The 22,290-nt window shown below is 42.5% G+C and overlaps 1 protein-coding gene across 1 annotated transcript in view; it reads left to right on the top strand.

The window, feature by feature from the left end:
• Positions 1-20,764, top strand: part of LOC110521506 (unconventional myosin-If) — a 26,723-nt gene extending 5,959 nt beyond the window's left edge. Inside the window, exons 3-28 of the mRNA XM_036969166.1 lie at positions 347-436; positions 2,443-2,537; positions 3,222-3,309; positions 3,541-3,630; positions 4,640-4,771; positions 5,012-5,146; positions 9,208-9,340; positions 9,523-9,719; positions 9,817-9,897; positions 10,017-10,103; positions 10,210-10,296; positions 13,349-13,516; positions 13,644-13,729; positions 14,958-15,039; positions 15,164-15,270; positions 15,468-15,566; positions 15,716-15,860; positions 16,033-16,147; positions 16,649-16,818; positions 16,956-17,101; positions 17,349-17,495; positions 17,617-17,765; positions 17,937-17,999; positions 18,190-18,388; positions 18,504-18,679; positions 20,126-20,764. Coding sequence (XP_036825061.1) covers positions 347-436; positions 2,443-2,537; positions 3,222-3,309; positions 3,541-3,630; positions 4,640-4,771; positions 5,012-5,146; positions 9,208-9,340; positions 9,523-9,719; positions 9,817-9,897; positions 10,017-10,103; positions 10,210-10,296; positions 13,349-13,516; positions 13,644-13,729; positions 14,958-15,039; positions 15,164-15,270; positions 15,468-15,566; positions 15,716-15,860; positions 16,033-16,147; positions 16,649-16,818; positions 16,956-17,101; positions 17,349-17,495; positions 17,617-17,765; positions 17,937-17,999; positions 18,190-18,388; positions 18,504-18,679; positions 20,126-20,202 — 3,144 coding nt within the window. The 3' untranslated portion in view covers positions 20,203-20,764. The remainder of the gene's footprint in view (positions 1-346; positions 437-2,442; positions 2,538-3,221; positions 3,310-3,540; positions 3,631-4,639; positions 4,772-5,011; positions 5,147-9,207; positions 9,341-9,522; positions 9,720-9,816; positions 9,898-10,016; positions 10,104-10,209; positions 10,297-13,348; positions 13,517-13,643; positions 13,730-14,957; positions 15,040-15,163; positions 15,271-15,467; positions 15,567-15,715; positions 15,861-16,032; positions 16,148-16,648; positions 16,819-16,955; positions 17,102-17,348; positions 17,496-17,616; positions 17,766-17,936; positions 18,000-18,189; positions 18,389-18,503; positions 18,680-20,125) is intronic.
• Positions 20,765-22,290: the final 1,526 nt, after the last annotated feature.

Here is a 22,290-nt window from a genome sequence, read left to right as displayed (position 1 = left end):
CCATTCTTGCCTCAGTCATCCCCCTAGCACACATGTTCACACAGCAGACACACATCTATGTATGCAATAGTAGGACTGCACTGTTCCTCTTTTAAATTCACTGTGTGACTCAACAACAATTAACTTCCCTATTTGTAGGACACTTTTTACTGGACATTAGGCATGTACGTCCTACTTTGTGTTTAAAAATATATTTTTATGATTATCCAGTCTGGATGAAACTAGGGTTTGGGATATTTTTATTTTTGGAAGGTTGATATCATCATAAAAAATGTCCCTGTGATTGTTTCAATATTACATGATTTCACCAGAAACACCCTCCCTATTCCTTGACAGTCGTGTGCAGACCTATATTGGCTCTGTGTTGATATCAGTGAACCCTTTCAAACAGATGCCCTATTTCACTGACCGGGAAATTGAACTCTACCAAGGGGCTGTGAGTAAACCATCCTATTCTTCAATGTTTACTTTGGCCTTAATATGCCCATTCATTTCCTTATTTACCTTAGTAGTTGTGCACTGAACACAAATATAAATACAACATGCAACAATTTCTAAGATTTACTGAGTTACAGTTCATATAAAGAAATCAGTCAATTGAAATAAATTCCTTAGGCCCTAATCTATGGATTTCACATGACTGGGAATATAGATATGCATCTGTTGATGACAGATACCTTAAAAAAAGAAGTAGGGGCATTGATCAGAAAACCAGTTAGTATCTGGTGTGACCCCCATTTGCCTCATGAAGCGCAACACAATCTACTTCACATAGAGTTCATCAGGCTGTTGATTGTGGCCTGTGGAATGTTGTCCCACTCCTCTTCAATGGCTGTGTGAAGTTACTGGAACACGCCGTTGTACACGTAGATCCAGAGCATCCCAAACATGCTCCATGGGTGACAGGTCTGGTGAGTATGCAGGCCGCGGAAGAACAGGGACATTTTCAGCTTTGTGGAATTGTGTACAGATCCTTGCAATATGGGGTCGTGCGTTATCATGCTGAAACATGAGTTGACGACTGCGGAGGAATGGCACGACAATGGGTCTCAGGATCTCATCACAGTATCTTTGTGCATTCAAATTGCCATCGATAAAATGCAATCGTGTTCGTTGTCCGTAATTTATGCCTGCCCATACCATAACCCCACCGCCACCATGGGGCACTCTGTTCACAACGTTGACATCAGCAAACCGCTCGCCCACACAATGCCATACACGTGGTCTGCGATTGTGAGGCCGATTGGAGGTACTGCCAAGTTCTCTAAAACAACGTTGGAGGCAGCTCATAGTAAAGAAATTAATATGACATTTTCTAGCTACAGCTCTGGTGTACATTCCTGCAGTCAGCATGCCAATTGCACGCTCCCTCAAAACTTAAGAAATCTGTGGCATTGTGTTGTGTGACAAAACTGCACATTTTAGAGTGGCCTTTTATTGTCACCAGCACAAGCTGCATCTGCGTAATGATCATGCTGTTTAATCAGCTTCTTGATATACCACACCTGTCAGGTGGGTGAATTATCTTGGCAAAGTATAAATACTCACTAACAGGGATGTAAACAAATTTGTGCACAACATTTGAGAGAAATACACTTTTTGTGCACATGGAACATTTCAGGGATTTTTATTTCAGCTCATGAAACATGGGACCAACACTTTACATGTTCCGTTTATATTTTTTTCAGTGTACATTAAACTCCCACTCTTTTGCTCTTTTCTCTCTCATTTCTTCTCTCTCTCCCTCTCTCGCTCACTGTCTCTCTTTCCCTCTCTCTCTCTCTCTCTCTCTCTCTCTCTCTCACTGTCTCTCTTTCTCTCTCTCTCTCTCTCTCTCTCTCTCTCTCTCTCTCTCTCACTGTCTCTCTTTCTCTCTCTCTCTCCCTCTCTCTCTCTCTCTCTCTCTCTCTCTCTCTCTCTCTCTCTCTCCCTCTCTCTCTCACTGTCTCTCTTTCTCTCTCTCTCTCTCTCTCTCTCTCTCTCTCTCTCTCTCACTGTCTCTCTTTCTCTCTCTCTCCCTCCCCCTCTCTCTCTCTCCCTCTCTCTCTCTCTCTCTCTCTCCCTCTCTCTCTCACTGTCTCTCTTTCTCTCTCTCTCTCTCTCTCTCTCTCTCTCTCTCTCTCACTGTCTCTCTTTCTCTCTCTCTCCCTCCCCCTCTCTCTCTCTCCCTCTCTCTCTCTCTCTCTCTCTCCCTCTCTCTCTCACTGTCTCTCTTTCTCTCTCTCTCTCTCTCTCTCTCTCTCTCTCTCTCTCTCTCGCGCTCTCTCTCGCTGTCTCTCTCTCTCTCTCTCTCTCTCTCTCTCGCTCTCTCTCGCTGTCTCTTTCTCTCTCTCTCTCTCTCTCTCTCTCTCGCTCTCCCTCCCTCTCTCTCGCTCTCTTGCTCTCTCTCGCTCTCTCTCTCTCTCTCTCTATCTCTTCCTTTCCATCTCTCTACCTGTAAAGGCCCAGTATGAAAACCCTCCCCACATCTACGCCCTGACTGATAACATGTACAGGAACATGATGATTGATCAGGAGAACCAGTGTGTTATTATCAGGTGTGTCATTATAACAGTCTCACACTTTATTTATAAAGTCTGCAATCTGTTTCTTCTGGAAGGCAGGATGTAGGCCTAGTGCTTCTCTGTGCCTCTGTCTTACACACCTTAGGCCGATGTTTCCCAACCCTGGTCCCCCAGGACCCCCAGCAGTACACAGTTTCATTGTAGCCCTTGACAAACACACCTCATTCAACTCATTGAGGGCTTGATGATTAGTTGACAAGTTGAATCAGGTCTGCTTGTCCATGGTTACAATAAAAATGTGTGCTGTTGGGGGTACTGGAGGACCAGGGTTGGGAAACACTGCCTTAGGCCTTCTCATGTGTGTCATTCCACCCAAGCTCACTGAGGCCAACTTTCACTGGTTTTCTCAAAACTACCAAATAATCAGTGTTTAATTTCCTTTATACCAAAGAATCAGTGAACTACCAAAGAATCAGTGTTTCATTTCCTTTATACCAAAGAATCAGTGAACTACCAAAGAATCAGTGAACTACCAAAGAATCAGTGAACTACCAAAGAATCAGTGAACTACCAAAGAATCAGTGTTTCATTTCCTTTATACCAAAAATGTAACTGTGAATTGCATGTGCAGAAATAGTTAACCTTTCCAAAATGTTTCACACAAAGTCTTTGACATTGCCTCTAATACGTCTGTGTGTTATGTGTGTGTTGTGCCAGCGGGGAGAGTGGAGCTGGGAAGACTGTGGCTGCCAAGTACATTATGGGTTACATCTCCAAAGTATCAGGAGGAGGTGATAAAGTGCAGGTATTAGCATATTACCATTCATAAAACAACTATTAACATTATTACCATTCATAAAACAACTATTAACATCATTGCCATTCATAAAACAACTATTAACATCATTACTATTCATAAAACAACTATTAACATCATTACCATTCATAAAACAAATATTAACATTGCAATTGCTAATGACTGTGATGGAGACTCTGAAGTGCTGTGTTGTGATGTTTCTCCGTATGTTGTTCTCAGCATGTGAAGGACATCATCCTCCAGTCCAATCCTCTACTGGAGGCCTTTGGCAATGCCAAGACTGTCCGCAACAACAACTCCAGCCGCTTTGTGAGTGATACGTACAGCAATCAGCCTTCCCTTTCCCATTATTTCTCTTTCTATCCTCCTCATCTTGTACTTCCTTCTCTTTTCCAGACACTGGGTGTGGCCTATGAAAGCAAGACTGATACTGTAAACTTTTCATTTCTGCAACTATTTCCCCGGAACTCTAACGGGTCTGTTAGTCACCTGCTACCTATTCTTATAGCCAATACACTGTGAGGTTGTTGTTTTTCCTGTGCTCTACCAGAGATGATCTGGATTCTGCAGACTATATAACCACAGAAGCAGTATGCAATAGTCACCTTTCAACCTCTCCCCTTTCTCTACTGCTGTAACCCTGAGAAGTTATTGTCAGTTCCTAGCCACATCCACATGCAACAGAGCAGGCTTTGTAAATGAGTGCCTGTCACCTCTGGGGTTTCCTGCCTCTGAGGTGCTCTGCTGTGCGTACTGCAGGCCTCTATTACGGAAGAGCAACACAATGAGATCAAAGAGCTTGAGAATCTCGAACTGAGGTGAAATCCTGGGTGGGGTTAACAGCTGTCTAGTAAAGTAATGTAACCAACAATGTACCCATCAGTGGTTGTCTTAAAAGGAAAATCCACTCAAAAACGATATTTTGATGTTGTTTTCGTTAGTCTACTGTTGACACAGTCTTGTGTTTTGCATGTCAGATGCCAGGTTCTTAAGATATTGGACTTTCAAGAAGCAAAGTGTCACTGGCCTCATCATCATGATGATGCAAAATGCACTAATGGAAAACTAATGGAAAAAATACGAAAATATCGATTTTCCCTTTAAAGGCTAAATATCCTTCCTACACGTTTATGTTATTTACATACAAATATATTTTTAGGGAGTTAACCACAGATTGTGTCACTGCTCTGATGCTCTCATTTTCTCAGTCCATACTAGGGCTATATCCCCTCTCCAAACCACAACCCTCAAGTCATAACGATGAACCATGTCTAACTTGAGTTATATGTTTTTTTGTGGGTGGGTTCTGATCTAACAGGGTAAGTACTTTGAGATTCAGTTTAGCAGAGGAGGAGAACCGGACGGTGGTAAAATCTCCAACTTCCTCCTTGAGAAGTCGAGGGTGGTGAGCCAGAACGAGAACGAGAGGAACTTCCACGTCTACTACCAGGTCAGTCAGGCCCTGAGCTAGGCCAGCACTAACACAGCTAACCACAATGACTCTCTCACTACCCATCTTTAGGGGAGATGTCCCCCTCCTATTGGCCTTTCGTACAACTGTTGCACAATGTGAATGACCTTCTCACCCTTGAGCACATTAACGGTTCTGTGGTATTTCATAACTGGGTGTAAATTGTTGATGTGTAATTAATGTTCATTCAGTTGTATTTACCTGAACTGTTGTATTTAGCTAATAGAGGGAGCCAACCCCCAGCAGAAAGAAGCCCTGGGCATCATGACTCCAGACTACTACAACTACCTGAACCAGTCAGGGACATACAAAGTGGACGGAACCAACGACAGCAAGGACTTTCAGGAGACAATGGTACTTTACTCCATCAGGGATTAAAACATATAGTACACTGTTTTCACAGAAGCACTGGGAGCAAAATGACACTTCCGGTTTACACTACCGGTCAAAAGTTTGGGATCACTTAAAAATGTCCTTGTTTTCCATGAAAACATACATAGTAAACATAGTAAAGACGTTGACAAAGTTATAAATAATGATTTTTAATTTAAATAATGATTGTGGCCTTCAACCTTTGCTTCGTCAAAGAATCCTCCATTTGCAGCAATTACAGCCTTGCAGACCTTTGTCATACTAGTTGCCAACTTGTTGAGGTAATCTGAAGAGATTTCACCCCATGCTTCCTGAAGCACCTCCCACAAGGTCAAGCTGCTCCCACAACAGCTCAATAGGGTTGAGATCCGGTGACTGTGCTGGCCACTCCATTATAGACCGAATACCAGCTGACTGCTTCTTCCCTAAATAGTTATTGCATAGTTTGGAGCTGTGCTTTGGGTCTTTGTCCTGTTGTAGGAGGAAATTGTCTCCAATTAAGCACCATCCACAGGGTATGGCATGGCGATGCAAAATGGAGTGATAGCCTTCCTTCTTCAAGATCCCTTTTACCCTGTACAAATCTCCCACTATCAAAGCACCCCCAGACCATCACATTGCCTCCACCATGCTTGACAGATGGCGTCAAGCACTGCGTCTCACGAATGTTCTTCTTTGTGATCCGAACACCTCAAACTTAGATTCACCTGTCCGTAACACTTTTTTCCAATCTTCCTCTGTCCAGTGTCTGTGTTCTTTTGTCCATCTCAATCTTGTATTTATATTGGCCAATCTGAGATATGGGTTTTTCTTTGCAACTCTGCCTAGAAGGCCAGCATCCCGGAGTCGCCTCTTCACTGTTGACGTTAAGACTGGTGTTTTGCGGGTACTATTTAATGAAGCTGCCAGTTGAGGATTTGTCTGTTTCTCAAACTAGACACTCTAATGTACTTGTCCTCTTGCTCAGTTGTGCACCGGGGCCTCTGATAGGTGAGAATTATCTGTTAATTGAATGATTAGAATATTCCACCCTGAAACATATAATTGTATGGAATTGATTAGAATGTATAAAATCATAATCAATAAATGTGTAGTCCTAGTCAGAATTAGGGTAAAACAATATGTCTTTATGGTATTTTAAACACAGACTGTCTGAGCTTGGTGCCGACCTGACTAGAGATTTGGGAGAGAACAGGGAGTACGTTTCAAGGACAAGGTCACTATCTCTGTCGGTTGAGTAGTGAGACAGACTGTGTGCGCGTAGCAGGACATGTGTGTGCGTCTGTTTGAGTGCATGTGTGTGTGGGTAATGTGTGTATGTGCACCTGTTTGTGTGTGTGTGTGTGTGTGTGTGCGTATGGCTGTGTGAATGTGTGGGCGTGAGAAGTCAGTATAAAATGAATTGTTTTGTATTCTTGACTTCAGAACGTTCCGTGAATAAACCTTTTTGACTATTTTAGCTGGGCCTCCGTCTGTTTCAATCAACCAGGATCTTACAAATTCTGGTTTGCAGACAGAGTAATATAATTAAATTGGGTGATGTACCTGGAGAACGTAATTCTCTTATCAGCCTCCCGCTCCTCTTTCTATTCTGGTTAGTGCCAGTTTGCGCTGTTCTGTGAAGGGAGTAGTACACAGTGTTGTACGAGATCTTCAGTTGTTTCTTGCCAATTTATCGCATGGAATAGCCTTCATTTCTCTGGCTAGACTGCAAACTCTCCTTCTATACTCATATCAAACATCTCCAATCTAAAATCAAATCTAGAATCGGCTTTCTATTTCGCAACAAAGCCTCCTTCACTCACGCCACCAAACTTACCCTAGTAAAACTGACTATCCTACCGATCCTCGACTTCGGCGATGTCATCTATAAAATAGCTTCCAATACTCTACTCAGCAAACTGGATGCAGTTTATCACAGTGCCATCTGTTTCGTTACTAAAGCACCTTATACCACCCACCACTGCGACCTGTATGCTCTAGTCGGCTGGCCCTCGCTACGTATTCGTCGCCAGATCCACTGGCTCCAGGTCATCTACAAGTCCATGCTAGGTAAAGCTCCGCCTTATCTCAGTTCACTGGTCACAATGGCAACACCCACCCGTAGCACACGCTCCAGCAGGTGTATCTCACTGATCATCCCTAAAGCCAACACCTCATTTGGCCCCCTTTCCTTCCAGTTTTCTGCTGCCTGTGACTGGAACAAATTGCAAAAATCGCTTAAGTTGGAGACTTTTATCGCCCTCACCAACTTTAAACATCTGCTATCTGAGCAGCTAACCGATCGCTGCAGCTGTACATAGTCCATCGGTAAATAGCCCACCCAATTCAAATACCTCATCCCCATACTGTTTTTATTTATTTACTTTTCTGCTCTTTTGCACACCAGTATCTCTACCTGCACATGACCATCTGATAATTTATCACTCTGCTAAATTGTAATTATTCGCCTACCTCCTCATGCCTTTTGCACACAATGTATATAGACTCTTTCTTTTTTTCTACTGTGTTATTGACTTGTTTATTGTTTACTCCATGTGTAACTCTGTGTTGTTATCTGTTCACACTGCTTTGCTTTATCTTGGCCAGGTCGCAGTTGTAAATGAGAACTTATTCTCAACTAGCCTACCTGGTTAAATAAAGGTGAAATACATTTTTTTTTTTTAAATGTACAACTATTTTACGCTACTGCTACTCTCTGTCCATCATATATGCATAGTCACTTTAACCATATCTACATGTACATTCTACCTCAATCAGCCTGACTAACCGGTGTCTGTATGTAGCCTCACTACTTTTATAGCCTCGCAAATGTTTTTCACTGTCTTTTTACTGTTGTTTTTATTTATATACTTACCTATTGTTCACCTAATACCTTTTTTGCACTATTGGTTAGAGCCTGTAAGTAAGCATTTCACTGTAAGGTATTGTTGTATTCGGCACACGTGACAAATAAACTTTGATTTGATTTGACTTGATTTGACTAATCAACTAGTATAAAGAAGGCCAGTTTTATTGCTTCTTTAATCAGAACAACAGCTTTCAGCTATGCAAACATAATTGAAAAATGGTTTTCCAATGATCAATTTGCCTTTTAAAATTATAAACGTGGATTAGCTAACACAAAGTGCCATTGGAACACAGGAGTGATGGTTGCTCTTCAACCACTGTGATTATTATTATTTGACCCTGCTGGCCATCTATGAACATTTGAACATCTTGGCCATGTTTTGTTATAATCTCCACCCGGCACGGCCAGAAGAGGACTGGCCACCCCTCATAGCCTGGTTCCTCTCTAGGTTTCTTCCTAGGTTCTGGCCTTTCTATGGAGTTTTTCCTAGCCACTGTGCTTCTACACCTGTATTGCTTGCTGTTTGGGTTTTAAAGCTGGGTTTCTGTACAGCAGATGTAAGACAGGCTTTATAAATACATTTGATTTGATTTGCTGATCATGGGCCTCTGTATGCCTATGTAGATATACGCCTGTCAGCAACGGAGCTACCACACCCGTTGCTGACAGGTGTATAAAATCGAGCACACAGCCATGCAATCTCCATAGACAAACATTGGGTTGGCAGGTAGCCTAGTGGTTTGAGCGTTAGACCAGCAACCATTGGTTGCTGGATCGAATCCCTGAGCTGACAAGGTAAACATTTGTTGTCCTGTCCCTGAACAAGGCAGTTAAACCACTGTTCCCTGGTAGGCTGTCATTGTAAAATAAGAATTTGTTCTTAACTGACTTGCCTGGTTAAATAAAAAAATATAAATTTAAAAATCAGCTGTTTCCAGCTATAATTGTTATTTGCACTCTATTTCTGATCAATTTGATGTTATTTTAATGGACAAAAACAAAAAACAAGGACATTTCTAAGTGACCCCAAACTTTTGAACGATAGTGTATATTCGTAACACAGGCTTATCATTTGCAAAATATACTGTTCTGCTGCGTATTCTTCCATCATATTCCCTCAGTCCCAATTCTAGATGTTGTTGTGTGTTGTCTGGAACAGGAGTAATGCCTCTCTGTTGTATTTTGTCCACAGGAAGCCATGCATGTGATTGGGATCCCAGTGGCCCACCAGGCTCAGGCGCTGCAGATCATAGCAGGAATCCTGCACCTTGGAAACATCAGCTTCATAGAGGCAGGCAACTATGGCAAGGTGGAGAGCACTGACTGTGAGTGGGAGACATGAGAACGCGCAAACATGCATAATACATTTGTAAATGTCCCCAGTGAAGATGGAAAAAAACATTGGAGACATTGGGGATAGTAGCTCAAGCAATTTGCCATTATGTAGACAAATGTATATATTTGTCATGTGTTGTGTTATGTTCTGTTTGTATTTTCTCCCTCCCAGTGCTTGCCTTCCCTGCCTATCTGCTGGGCGTTGACCCAACGCGTCTGCAAGACAAACTGACCAGCAGAAAGATGGACTCGAAGTGGGGTGGAAAGTCTGAATCCATCGATGTGACTCTTAACCAGGAACAAGCCACCTACACCCGCGACGCCCTGGCTAAGGCCCTTTACACACGGCTCTTTGACTACCTGGTGGAGGTTAGGGACATCTACTATAAACTGCAATGATACACACAGAGACATAAATACAGTAACGACACGTCCGTTTCATACTAACTAATTATCCCCCTACCAGGCCATAAACAAAGCCATACAGAAACCTCATGAAGAATACAGCATCGGCGTTCTTGACATATATGGCTTTGAGATATTCCAGGTAAATCAAATATTAAATCAATAGAAATGTACATCTCTGATGGGATAACGAGGCAAAACACAGGTATGATGATAATATGCTGTAACATTGTCTCTAACCTGGATGTGTTCCTCTGACAGAGGAATGGGTTTGAGCAATTCTGCATCAACTTTGTCAACGAGAAGCTACAGCAGATATTTATTGAGTTGACACTGAAGGCTGAACAGGTACAAACCACTCTCAAACATCAACACTTTTCATTTCTTTAAGAGGTGTCTTGGATGTTGTTTAATAGTTATATTGGCATTGTCTATCTCCCTGTGTTTCTCCCAGGAAGAGTATGTTCAGGAAGGCATCAAGTGGACACCAATTGAGTATTTCAACAACAAGGTTGTCTGTGACCTCATCGAGAATAAGTTGGTAAGCTCAGAATTATACAATATCTCCTCAACTGTGTCTACAGTCACATCCAAAATTATTGGCACCCTTAATAAAGATGAGCAAAAAAGACTATCAAATACAGTACCAATCAAAGTTTGGTCAACCCTACCCATTCAAGGGTTTTTCTTTATTTTTCCTATTTTCTACATTGTAGAATAATAGAGAAGACATCAAAACTATGAAATAGCTGTAACGGTTTTCTTGATGAGAAGGAGAGTCGGACCAAAATGCGGCGTGTCTATTGCAATCCATGTTTAATGAAGTAACACACTAAACACAAACACTATCAAAACAATAAACTTAACGAAAACCGAAACAGCCTATACTTGTGTAACCTAACACAGAACAATGACATCAGGACACTAAGGACAATCACCCACGACAAACTCAAAGAATATGGCTGCCTAAATATGGTTCCCAATCAGAGACAACGATAAACACCTGCCTCTGATTGAGAACCACTTCAGACAGCCATAGACTTAGCTAGAACACCCCACTAGCTACAATCCCCATACATACACACCACATACACAAACCCATGCCACACCCTGGCCTGACCAAATAAATAAAGATAAACACAAAATACTTTGACCAGGGTGTGACAATAGCACACACGGAATCATGTAGTATCAAAAAAAAAAGTTAAACAAATCAAAATATATTTTATATTTGAGATTCTTCAAAGTTGCCACCCTTTGCTTTGATGACAGTTTTGCACACTCTTGGCATTCTCTTAACCAGATTCACCTGGAATGCTTTTCCAACAGTCTTGAAGGAGTTCCCACATATGCTCAGCATTCTTTTGCTGCTTTTCTTTCACTCTGCGGTTCAACTCATCCCAAACCATCTCAATTGGGTTGAGGTCAGGTCATCTGATGCATCACTCTCCTTCTTGGTCAAATAGCCCTTATACAGCCTGGAGGTGTGGTGGGTCATTGTCCTGTTGAAAAACAAATGATAGTCCCACTAAGCACAAACTAGATGGGATGGCATATCGTTGCAGAATGCTGTGGAAGCCATGCTGGTTAAGTGTGCCTTGAATTCTAAATAAATCATAGATAGTGTCACCAGTAAAGTACCCCCACACCATCACACCACCTCTTCCATGCTTCACAGTGGGAACCACACATGTGAAACCACCCATCATCATCCGTTCACCTACTCCGCGTCTCACAAAGACACAGCGGTTGGAACCAAAAATCTCAAATTTGGACTCATCAGACCAAAGGACAGATTTCCACCCGTCTAATGTCCATCGCTTGTGTTTCTTTGCCCAAGCAAGTCTCTTATTATTATTGTTGTCCTTTAGAAGTGGTTTCTTTGTAACAATTCAACCATGAAGGCCTGATTCACGCAGTCTCCTCTGAACAGTTGATGTTGAGATGTCTGTTACTTGAACACTGTGAAGCATTTATTTGGGCTGCAATCTGAGGTGCAGTTAACTCTAATGAACTTATCCTCTGCAGCAGAGGTAACTCTGGGTCTTCCTTTCCTGTGGCGGTCCTCATGAGAGCCAGTTTCATCATAGCGCTTGATGGTTTTTGCTACTGCAGTTGAAAAAACTTTAAAAGTTCTTGAAATTTTCCGTATTGACTGATCTTCGTGTCTTAAAGTAATGATGGACTGTTGTTTCTCTTTGCTTATTTGAGCTGTTCTTGCCATAATATAGACTTGGTCTTTTACCAAATAGGGCTATCTTCTGTATACCACCCCTACCTTGTCACAACACAACTGATTGGCTCAAATGCATTAAGAAGGAAATACATTTTTACAAGGCACACCTGTTAATTGAAATGCATTCCAGGTGACTACTTCATGAAGCTGGTTGAGAGAATGCCAATAATGTGCAAAGCTGTCATCAAGGCAAAGAGTAGCTACTTTGAAGAATCTCAAATATAAAATATATTTGTATTTGTTTTACACTTTTTTGGTTACTACATAATTCCAAAAGTGTTATTTCATAGTTTTGATGTCTTCACTATTATTCTACAATGTAGAACATAATAAAAATAAAGAAAAACCCTTGAATGAGTAGGTGTGTCCAAACTTTTGACTGGTACTGTAAATAATGATTTTATACTAATAAATGCTCAAATAAAAATATTTAGTTTAACAAGTGATACAAACATTTTTAAAAAGATAGATGTCAACATTTTTGTTTTCAATACTTTGTGCAAACCTCCCCTTTACGCGGATGTAGCCTTTTCCTATAATATTTTATGAGATTGAAGATCACATTGGGGGGGGATCTTAGACCATTCCTCCACACAGAATATTTCCAGATCCTTGATATCTTTCGGTCTGTGCTTATGGACTGCCCTTTTCAATATAAACCACAGGTTTTCAATGGGGTTCAAGTCCATAGACTGAGATGGCCATTGCGAAATGTTGATTTTGTGTTCAATTAACAACTTCTTCGTGGATTTTGATGTTGCTTGGGTGCATTGTCTTGCTGGAAGGTCAAGTTTAAGGTTCCTGGCAGAGGCAACCAGGTTTTTGGCTAAAATGTCCTGGTACTTGGTAGAGTTCATGATCCCCATAACGTCAAAGATCCACCAGCATATTTTACAGTAGGTATGAGGTTATTTTCTGCATATGCATCCTTCTATTAAGACCAAACACCACTGGTGTGTGTGTCAAAGTCTCATCTGAAAGTCTCATTTTCGTCTCATCTGAAAGTCTCATTTTCGTCTCATCTGACCATAGCACCCGGTTTCAATCCAATTAGCCTATTGGCATGGAGGTGTCGTTTACTGTAGATTTGGAGACTTGGTGACCCCAGGATCTGAAACACAACCAAAACAAACAGCAAATGCATCCAAAAAGTTTGTAGAGTAGGAATATGGGAAAACAACAGCACTATTGTCACTGTCCCAATACTTTTGGAGCTCACTGTAGCTCAGTATTTGTATTATTTATATTATACAGTCTTTTTTGCTAAACTTTATCAATGGTGCCAATCAATTTGGATGTGTCTGTATATTCTATTAGTGGCTACCACTCTAAATGTCTAACAATCCCTCCCCTCCAGAACCCGCCAGGCATCATGAGTGTGCTGGATGATGTGTGTGCCACCATGCATGCCAAGGGTGAGGGGGCAGACGGCACCCTGCTCCAGAAGCTCTCGGCGGCGGTGGGCACACACGAACACTTCAACAGCTGGAACTCGGGCTTCGTCATCCACCACTATGCAGGCAAGGTGAGTACCAGGAGAAGACAAGAGTTTTAAACTCAAAACTGATTTAAGTAAACACTTCATGTGGGTAGACATATGGGTGAGGTGTGAATTTTAAGACTTACACATAATGTATTATCTGTCACCTCAGGTCTCCTACGAAATAAACGGCTTCTGTGAGAGAAACCGGGATGTGCTTTTTACTGACCTTATTGAACTCATGCAGAGCAGCGAACAGTATGTATTCCTCTATCTTTACCTGAACTGACACATCCCAGTAAGCAAAATGACGTTGAAAGACATCTTTCAGACCTCTTTTCCAGACTTGGATGTCAGGTTCATTTTATGTGCTGAACGAATGGTGAAAATGCATATTTTCTTCACGTCGATAATACACATTTTCTGGACGTTGAAAATACGTACAGTATTTTCCTGATGTTGAAATCAGGTGCATTTTAGGTGCTGAATGAAAGGTGAAAATATGTATTTTCCGGACGTCAAAAATACATATTATACAGACATTGAAAATACGTCTTTTTTCGGTCATTGATTCTATGGCCAAATTTCTCAATGACATAAACATTATATCACAATAATAATTTTTCAAGCCTCTTAATATAGGAAAGAGGAGCCAACTGAAGAGTGCAACAGAATATTTATTATTGCTCCCTAGTGATGGGACGATTGATACCGGAGCTCCGGCACTCCGATGCAGTTTTCGAAGCACTTCTGATTCGACACAACGTAGCGATGCTTGTAACAAAGTAACTACACCACCTGACGATGACGTTCCAAGCTTCAGATGTTACACTACCATCTGACAGGTGTCGGAACTCAGAACTGAAGGTGCTGACCTTTGCTGGAAGCTTTTAGTTTTTATCTAGCTAGATATTTCATATTTGTGTTGTTTGCTCTATAACCTATTCGTTTATACGCCAGCGTGATATACAATAAGGCCGTAACAACAAAAAGACAACAGTCACACAGTGGCCAAATAAATTCAACTGCACATACATTTGTTTAATCACAAAACCGGACAGCAACATCTGTCCGGTGAAGTCCACAAAGCAAGTATTGCATTAACAGACAGTTACTGTATATTGCCTGTAGTACTGTCAAGCAAGTTAATGTTTTGAACAGTTTACTAAACAACTACTGATTTAGAACCACAGAGTTAAATGAAATGCATTGAAAACTAATTTAAAGATAACAAAAACAATGTAGTCCCAATCAATGTTGCAAAATATCATGTGGCTGTCCATGGTACTGATTTCTGTGTGTGCGTGCTTGCTCGCGCAAGTGAAAAACCAAAAATTGAATCCCAATGCCATCCTCCTCTCTTTCATGACTCTGCCATTCAGTACACTTTTAGTTTTTGTTTTCATAGGCTACCTAGTTCAAATGCTTGCAAGCCTAACTTAATGTGAAAAGCAATTCAATATGATCCTCCATCTTGTCCCCACAGTGCCTTCATCCGCAGCCTCTTCCCTGAAAACCTCAACACAGACAAGAAGAGCAGGCCCACCACTGCTAGCTGTAAGATCAAGGTAACAGTCCCCACTCTACTACTGTACCAGAACTATGGTTCAGTGGCTGAGTGTAACAGCACTCCCAAAGATTTCAGCTTATCAGCACGTGGTGGTACATCCATCCCTTATGTTCTCTCTGCAGAAACAAGCCAATGATCTGGTGAACACGTTGATGAAGTGCACCCCCCACTATATCCGATGTATCAAACCCAACGAGACTAAGAGACCCAAGGACTGGGAAGAGAGTCGGTGTGTCCCTATAACACCCCCTAACAGACATCATATACAATAGCAGACTATTTAGGGATTTCAGAAGAATTCAGGTGCTATAATTCTCTAGTTTGGAACATTCGAACATAGGTGATATTGAACCTGTGTGTGTGTGTGTGTGTGTGTGTGTGTGTGTGTGTGTGTGTGTGTGTGTGTGTGTGTGTGTGTGTGTTTAGGGCGAAGCACCAGGTGGAGTACCTTGGGCTGCGGGAGAATATCCGTGTACGTCGAGCCGGCTACGCCTACCGCAGAGTCTTCAATAAGTTCCTACAGAGGTGAGTCTTACTTACTCTTAGGTGTGTGTCCTTCAGTGTCTGCTGGGTGTCCTTCAGTGTCTGCTGGGTGTCCTCTCAGTGTGTGTGGGGGGATGGAGAGTCTACTGTATGCTCTACCCAGTACCTGACTCACTGTGTTTGGCCTACAGGTACGCCATCCTGACGGCAGAGACGTGGCCGTGCTGGCGGGGGGGAGAGCAGCAGGGGGTCCTGCATCTCCTCCGCTCTGTCAACATGGACACAGACCAGTACCAGATGGGACGCTCCAAGGTCTTTGTCAAGGCCCCAGAGTCGGTAGGGGCCCATATACTGTAGTTCTCCCTGGGAAAAGTGCTGTTTCATTCATCTCAATGGGACTTCCCGGGTTTAAGGGTGAATACATGAACTGTATTAAAAGGTGTGCGGCATTACACTGCAAAATAGTTTATTTGATCCAAGCATTCCCTCTTCCCTCCGTCTCCTCTAGCTCTTCCTATTGGAGGAGATGCGGGAGAGGAAATTCGACACGTTCGCCAGGACCATCCAGAAGGCCTGGAGGAAGTACATCGCCAGGCGGAAATATGAACAGATGAGGGAAGATGGTGAGTGTGTCAATGATCCTGGTGTCACGTTCCTCATAAGGAGTAGACCAAGATGCAGCGTGGTATGTTTCCATCCTTTATTTTGGAATAGAAAACTTCAAAGAACAAAACAACAAAGCGAACAAATGAAACGTGAAGCTATAATAATGCTCACAGGCAACTATACATAGACAAGATCCCACAAAGTACAATGGGGAAATGGCTACCTAAATATGATCCCCAATCAGAGACAACGATAAACAGCTGCCTCTGATTGGGAACCATACCAGGCCAACATAGATATACAATTCCCCTAGATAACCCACCCTTAATCACACCCCGACCTAACCAACATAGAAAATAAACAGCTCTCTATGGTCAGGGTGTGACACCTGGAGAAGTGTGGGGATGGAACAAGAAAGAAAAATGATAATACATAAATCAATTTGGATATACAGCAATGAATATGCCCTCAGAGGGTCTTAACATTCCCAGGAACTCTCTCTCCCATGTTGTCCCCAGCTTCAGACATCCTGCATAACTCTAAGGAGCGGAGGAGGAACAGCATCAACAGGAACTTTGTAGGAGACTATCTGGGACTGGAGCAGAGGCCTGAGCTCAGACAGTTCCTGGCCAAGAGAGAGCGAGTCGACTTCGCAGACTCTGTCAACAAGTTTGACCGCAGGTTCAAGGTGAGCATACCACTTCCTCCACCACAGAGTGGTGAGGAAAACCGAGCCAACGCCGGAGTTAACAGCACAGCATGGGGTTGACTTCTTACTTCTTCCATTTATACCCACTCACTCTCTTCCATTATCTCTCTCTCCAGTCCATCAAGAGGGACCTCATTCTGTCTCCCAAAGGCATCTACCTCATAGGCAGAGAGAAGGTGAAGAAGGGGCCAGAGAAGGGACAGATAAAGGAGGTGTTAAAAAGGAAGCTGGAGTTTGAGAGTATCCACTCAATCTCTCTCAGGTAAAGCTTTTTTCTCACTGCTGAAGTTAGATCAGCATGTAACAGTGCAGTGGGATGTCATCTCCAGGCAGTGTCAATGGGAGTTTTTGTGGTTAGTGTGGTTAATGATAAAACAGGAACTGATAACACAGGATCTTAAACTCTGCATTGTGCAATTATATCACCCGCCTGTGTGGGTATGACACTTCTTCTACCAATGCCAATCCCGTAAAACTCTAAATTTATATATTTCTCCCTCTCCCTATAGTATGAGACAGGATGATTTCTTCATCGTGCATGAGACTCAGTATGATAGTCTGCTAGAGTCCAACTTCAAGACTGAGTTCCTCAGCTTGCTCTGTAAGCGCTATGAAGAGGTGACCAAGAACAAGCTGTCTCTCTCCTTTAATGACAGGTAGGACTACACACATAATGGATAGCGAAATCCTTGCTGTATGACTTCATGGTTTAGTGGATTGGATTAACTTTGGATAAAAGCATCTAGTAAAATCATCCGCCGTTGTGGCTCTCTGTAGGCTGGAGTTCCGGGTGAAGAAGGAGGGCTGGGGAGGAGGGGGCACCCGTGTTGTGGTGTTCCAGAGGGGACAGGGGGACCTGGCAGAGATCAAACCAACTGGAAAGACCCTCACCATCACGGTGGGAGATGGCCTGCCCAAGACCTCCAGTGAGTAACAGGAAGAGAGAGAAGCACATGCAGAAGGAGAAAAGAGAGAGACATACTGAAGATACAGATGGACGTGTATATCTATAGAATACTCAGGCTGACTTGATATATAACATATATTATTTTTCCTAATACGTCATCCTTTAAAACTCAACATGTTTATTTTGTCAGAGCCCACCAAGAAGGGAGCGCTACAGATCCGTGCAGGCGGCAGGAGTCAGCCTCCCAGTAGAGGTAAACTCATGAATCTGTTCAGACATGTTCCTACGTCATCGGCAACAATCACTGCATGAACATGGACTTGCAATCCTTACTACTGTGTACCATCACCATGATAATTATGTTGAATTATTAGTGTATGAATGGATGTACTGTATGTCTGTCTTGTGTTTACCTTGTATCTCTGTTCCTCTTCTTTGACTAGGGTCCCAGAATGGTGCACCCAGAGGTAGAGGTGCTCCACTGCCCCAGCAGCACACCTATACCGCCCAGAAACAGAACCGCCCCCCCAGCGCCGTCCTCCCCAAACTGGGCTCCCAGAATCGCAGACGAGGCCCGGCTCAGACTCAGACTCAACAGGGGAACCTGGACTTCCTCAACGTGCCTGACCAGGGCGTGTCTGGGTGAGCTGAATAAACTGAGCATACATTGGGCATTCACAAAAATATACTATCTAAAGTAAAGGATAGAACTTGAGCTCTCATCTCTCATATCTCATCCCTTTATACCTCTCTTCAGAATGCAGAGGAGGAGGAGTATCAGCAGCCAGCGGCCGCCCCCGGCCCCATCCAGCCGGTCCAAGGCCCAGCCCCGCCCAATGGGCCCACGTTGCCGGGCGTTGTACCAGTACGCTGGCCAGGACACTGATGAGCTCAGCTTCGACGCCAATGATGTCATCGACCTGCTCAATGAAGGTACACGTTGGGAGGCAATAGAATAGTACTCAATTGTTTATTTGTGAAAAAATAAACTGTGTCCATTCGGAACAAAGGAAAGGGGAAGAAAGAGGAGACTAGAGCACCAACTGGGGTGTTTTACGCTTGGCACTAGTACACCACTGCTGTAATGCTTGGCACTAGTACACCACTGCTGTAATGTTTGGCACTAGTACACCACTGCTGTAATGTTTGCCACTAGTACACCACTGCTGTAATGTTTGCCACTAGTACACCACTGCTGTAATGTTTGGCACTAATACACCACTGTGTAATGCTTGGCACTAGTACACCACTGCTGTAATGCTTGGCACTAGTACACCACTGCTGTAATGTTTGGCACTAGTACACCACTGCTGTAATGCTTGGCACTAGTACACCACTGCTGTAATGCTTGGCACTAGTACACCACTGCTGTAATGTTTGGCACTAGTACACCCCTACTGTAATGTTTGCCACTAGTACACCACTGCTGTAATGTTTGCCACTAGTACACCACTGCTGTAATGTTTGCCACTAGTACACCACTGCTGTAATGTTTGGCACTAGTACACCACTGCTGTAATGTTTGGCACTAGTACACCACTGCTGTAATGTTTGGCACTAGTACACCACTGCTGTAATGTTTGGCACTAGTACACCACTGCTGTAATGCTTGGCACTAGTACACCACTGCTGTAATGCTTGGCACTAGTACACCACTGCTGTAATGTTTGGCACTAGTACACCACTGCTGTAATGCTTGGCACTAGTACACCACTGCTGTAATGCTTGGCACAGGTACACCACTGCCGTAATGCTTGGCACTAGTACACCACTGCCGTAATGCTTGGCACAGGTGCACCACTGCTGTAATACTTGGCACTAGAACACCACTGCTGTAATGCTTGGCACTAGTACACCACTGCTGTAATGTTTGCCACTAGTACACCACTGCTGTAATGCTTGGCACTAGTACACCACTGCTGTAATGTTTGGCACTAATACACCACTGCTGTAATGCTTGGCACTAGTACACCACTGCTGTAATGTTTGGCACTAGTACACCACTGCTGTAATGTTTGGCACTAGTACACCACTGCTGTAATGCTTGGCACTAGTACACCACTGCTGTAATGCTTGGCACTAGTACACCCCTGCTGTAATGCTTGGCACTAGTACACCGCTGCTGCAATGCTTGGCACTAGTACACCCCTGCTGTAATGCTTGGCACTAGTACACCACTGCTGTAATGCTTGGCACTAGTACACCACTGCTGTAATGCTTGGCACTAGTACACCACTGCTGTAATGTTTGGCACTAGTACACCACTGCTGTAATGCGTGGCACTAGTACACCACTGCTGTAATGCTTGGCACTAGTACACCACTGCTGTAATGTTTGGAACCAGAACACCATTACTGAAAGGTTACCTTTCCCTTGCAGATGCATCAGGCTGGTGGAGGGGCAGGTTTCGTGGCAAGGAGGGACTCTTCCCTGGGAACTATGTGGAGAAAATCTGATGACTGCCTGTTCTGTGCCCGAAAAGTTGTATGGCATAACGATCCACTGTAAAGCATTGGTGAATTGCATGTGAGCCAAGCAGTAATATCTGATTCACAAGCGTTTCAACAGGATTGTCATGTTGACACCAGTGCTTTGTATTATCTGCACAACAATATCAGTACAGAGAAAGAAACATGTTGAAAAGCTATCTGAAACAGAAGACTGTGCCTTTTTTATTTTTCATTTATGTTATATTGTCAGCCATAACTGATTTAACTGGGCCTTATTCCAGTTTCACAAAGAGGACTTTGATGCAAAGCTTTGAGGTGCTAACGCAAAAGAAGATGCAATGATTTTATGCACATACATTTTTTTTTTGTGATATCAAATGTAGGGCCATCAAGTGTCGATGTAAAATCCTCCCCAAAGTCCATATTTTCTATTCAAGTAAATACTACCTGTAAGCAACCAGTAGGAGGTACTGTTGCACCATTTCCATGTCTTAAACTCTTGCAAATGCTCTGAAAATAAAAGGTTGACTGATGTATGATAATATACATGAGTCTTTGGTGTTATAAACTTCTTTCTGCTCTGTTGGATTCATTACAAAACTAGTTTATGGACTTCTTTTATAACTGTTGTAAAATAACTTGAAATTAACAAATTAACAGAGAATTTCTATTTTGTGCCCAGTGACAGTGGTCACAATAAAGACATGTTTTCTATAAACGTAATTGATTGATACACTGTTTGCATCATCATTGGCATCATGTGTAACTAAATTTAAGTTGATGCTTTAAGACCACCTCATTCTTACATCATGTTAGCGATGTGTGATGAACCCTAGAATGCATCCTTGTTCGAAGTGTTCGTAAACCTGTACGAATGCTGTCTTCATTATGACTATGAATGATGTGTCACCTTGAATTGGAAGCCTAATGATTCCTACAGGTTGTTGTGAATGACAGGTGGACAAAAGAGAGTGCAGCGCAGCAGATTATTCTCCAGCTGGGAACACTAGTCCAACAGGTGAGCCGTGAATACAACTGGAAGCTTCACGTGTTCAAAATTGAAATGCTAATCATTTACAATGGTCAATGTGTGGCTGCAGGTTTATACTATTCATTGGAGCAGTTACTGAAGCATGCAGCAAGTATGTTTTATAAATACATGCCTTGACAATAAAACTACATGTTCTGTTATGAGCAGACTAGATACTTCATGAATACAGCCATACAAATAGTAATGCGTTGCATGTTAAAAACCTCTAAAGGATCCGTCCCTCTTTTTCAATTTTCGTCTAAAATTCCATACCCAAATCTAACTGCCTGTAGCTCGGGACCTGATGCAAGGGTATGCATATTCTTGATAGCATTTGAATGGAAACACTTTGAAGTTTGTGGAAATGTGAAATTAATGTAGGAGAATATAACACATTAGATCTGGTAAAAGATAATACAAAGAAAAAAACATTTGTGTTTTTTTGTATTTTTTCTGTACCATCATCTTTGAAATGCAAGAAGTGCCATAATGTATTATTCCAGCCCAGGTGCAGTTTAGATTTTTGCCACTAGATGGCAGCAGTGTATGTGCAAAGTTTTAGGCTAATCCAATGAACCATTGTATTTCTGTACAAAATGTTGTATCAAGACTGCCCAAATGTGCCTAAATGGTTTATTAATAACTTTTCAAGTTCATAACTGTGCACTCTCCTCAAACAATAGCATGGTATTATTTCACTGTAATAGCTACTGTAAATTAGACAGTTCAGTTAGATTAACAAGAGTTTAAGCTTTCTGCCAATACCTGATACGTCTATGTCCTGGGAAATGTTATTGTTACTTACAACCTCATGCTAATTGCATTAGCCTACGTTAGCTCAACCTTCCCGTGGGGGACCCACCGATCCTGTAGAGGTTTAAACATAAATGGTATCCGTAATAACTGAATATTGTCATTAGTACCTGTGGAGACAGGAACAATAGCCATACTGTGTTGATCCTGAGCATGATCCCCTGTTTATTCTGATGATTCATAAACAGACCAGTAGCGCTGATCTCAACTATGACCTCATTCCATGGAGCTTTACATCACTGACCCGACTT

This window comes from Oncorhynchus mykiss, chromosome 30 (genome assembly GCF_013265735.2).
Source record: "Oncorhynchus mykiss isolate Arlee chromosome 30, USDA_OmykA_1.1, whole genome shotgun sequence".
Classification (NCBI taxonomy): Eukaryota; Metazoa; Chordata; class Actinopteri; order Salmoniformes; family Salmonidae; genus Oncorhynchus; species Oncorhynchus mykiss.
This window is presented reverse-complemented; position numbering and strand designations above follow the sequence as displayed.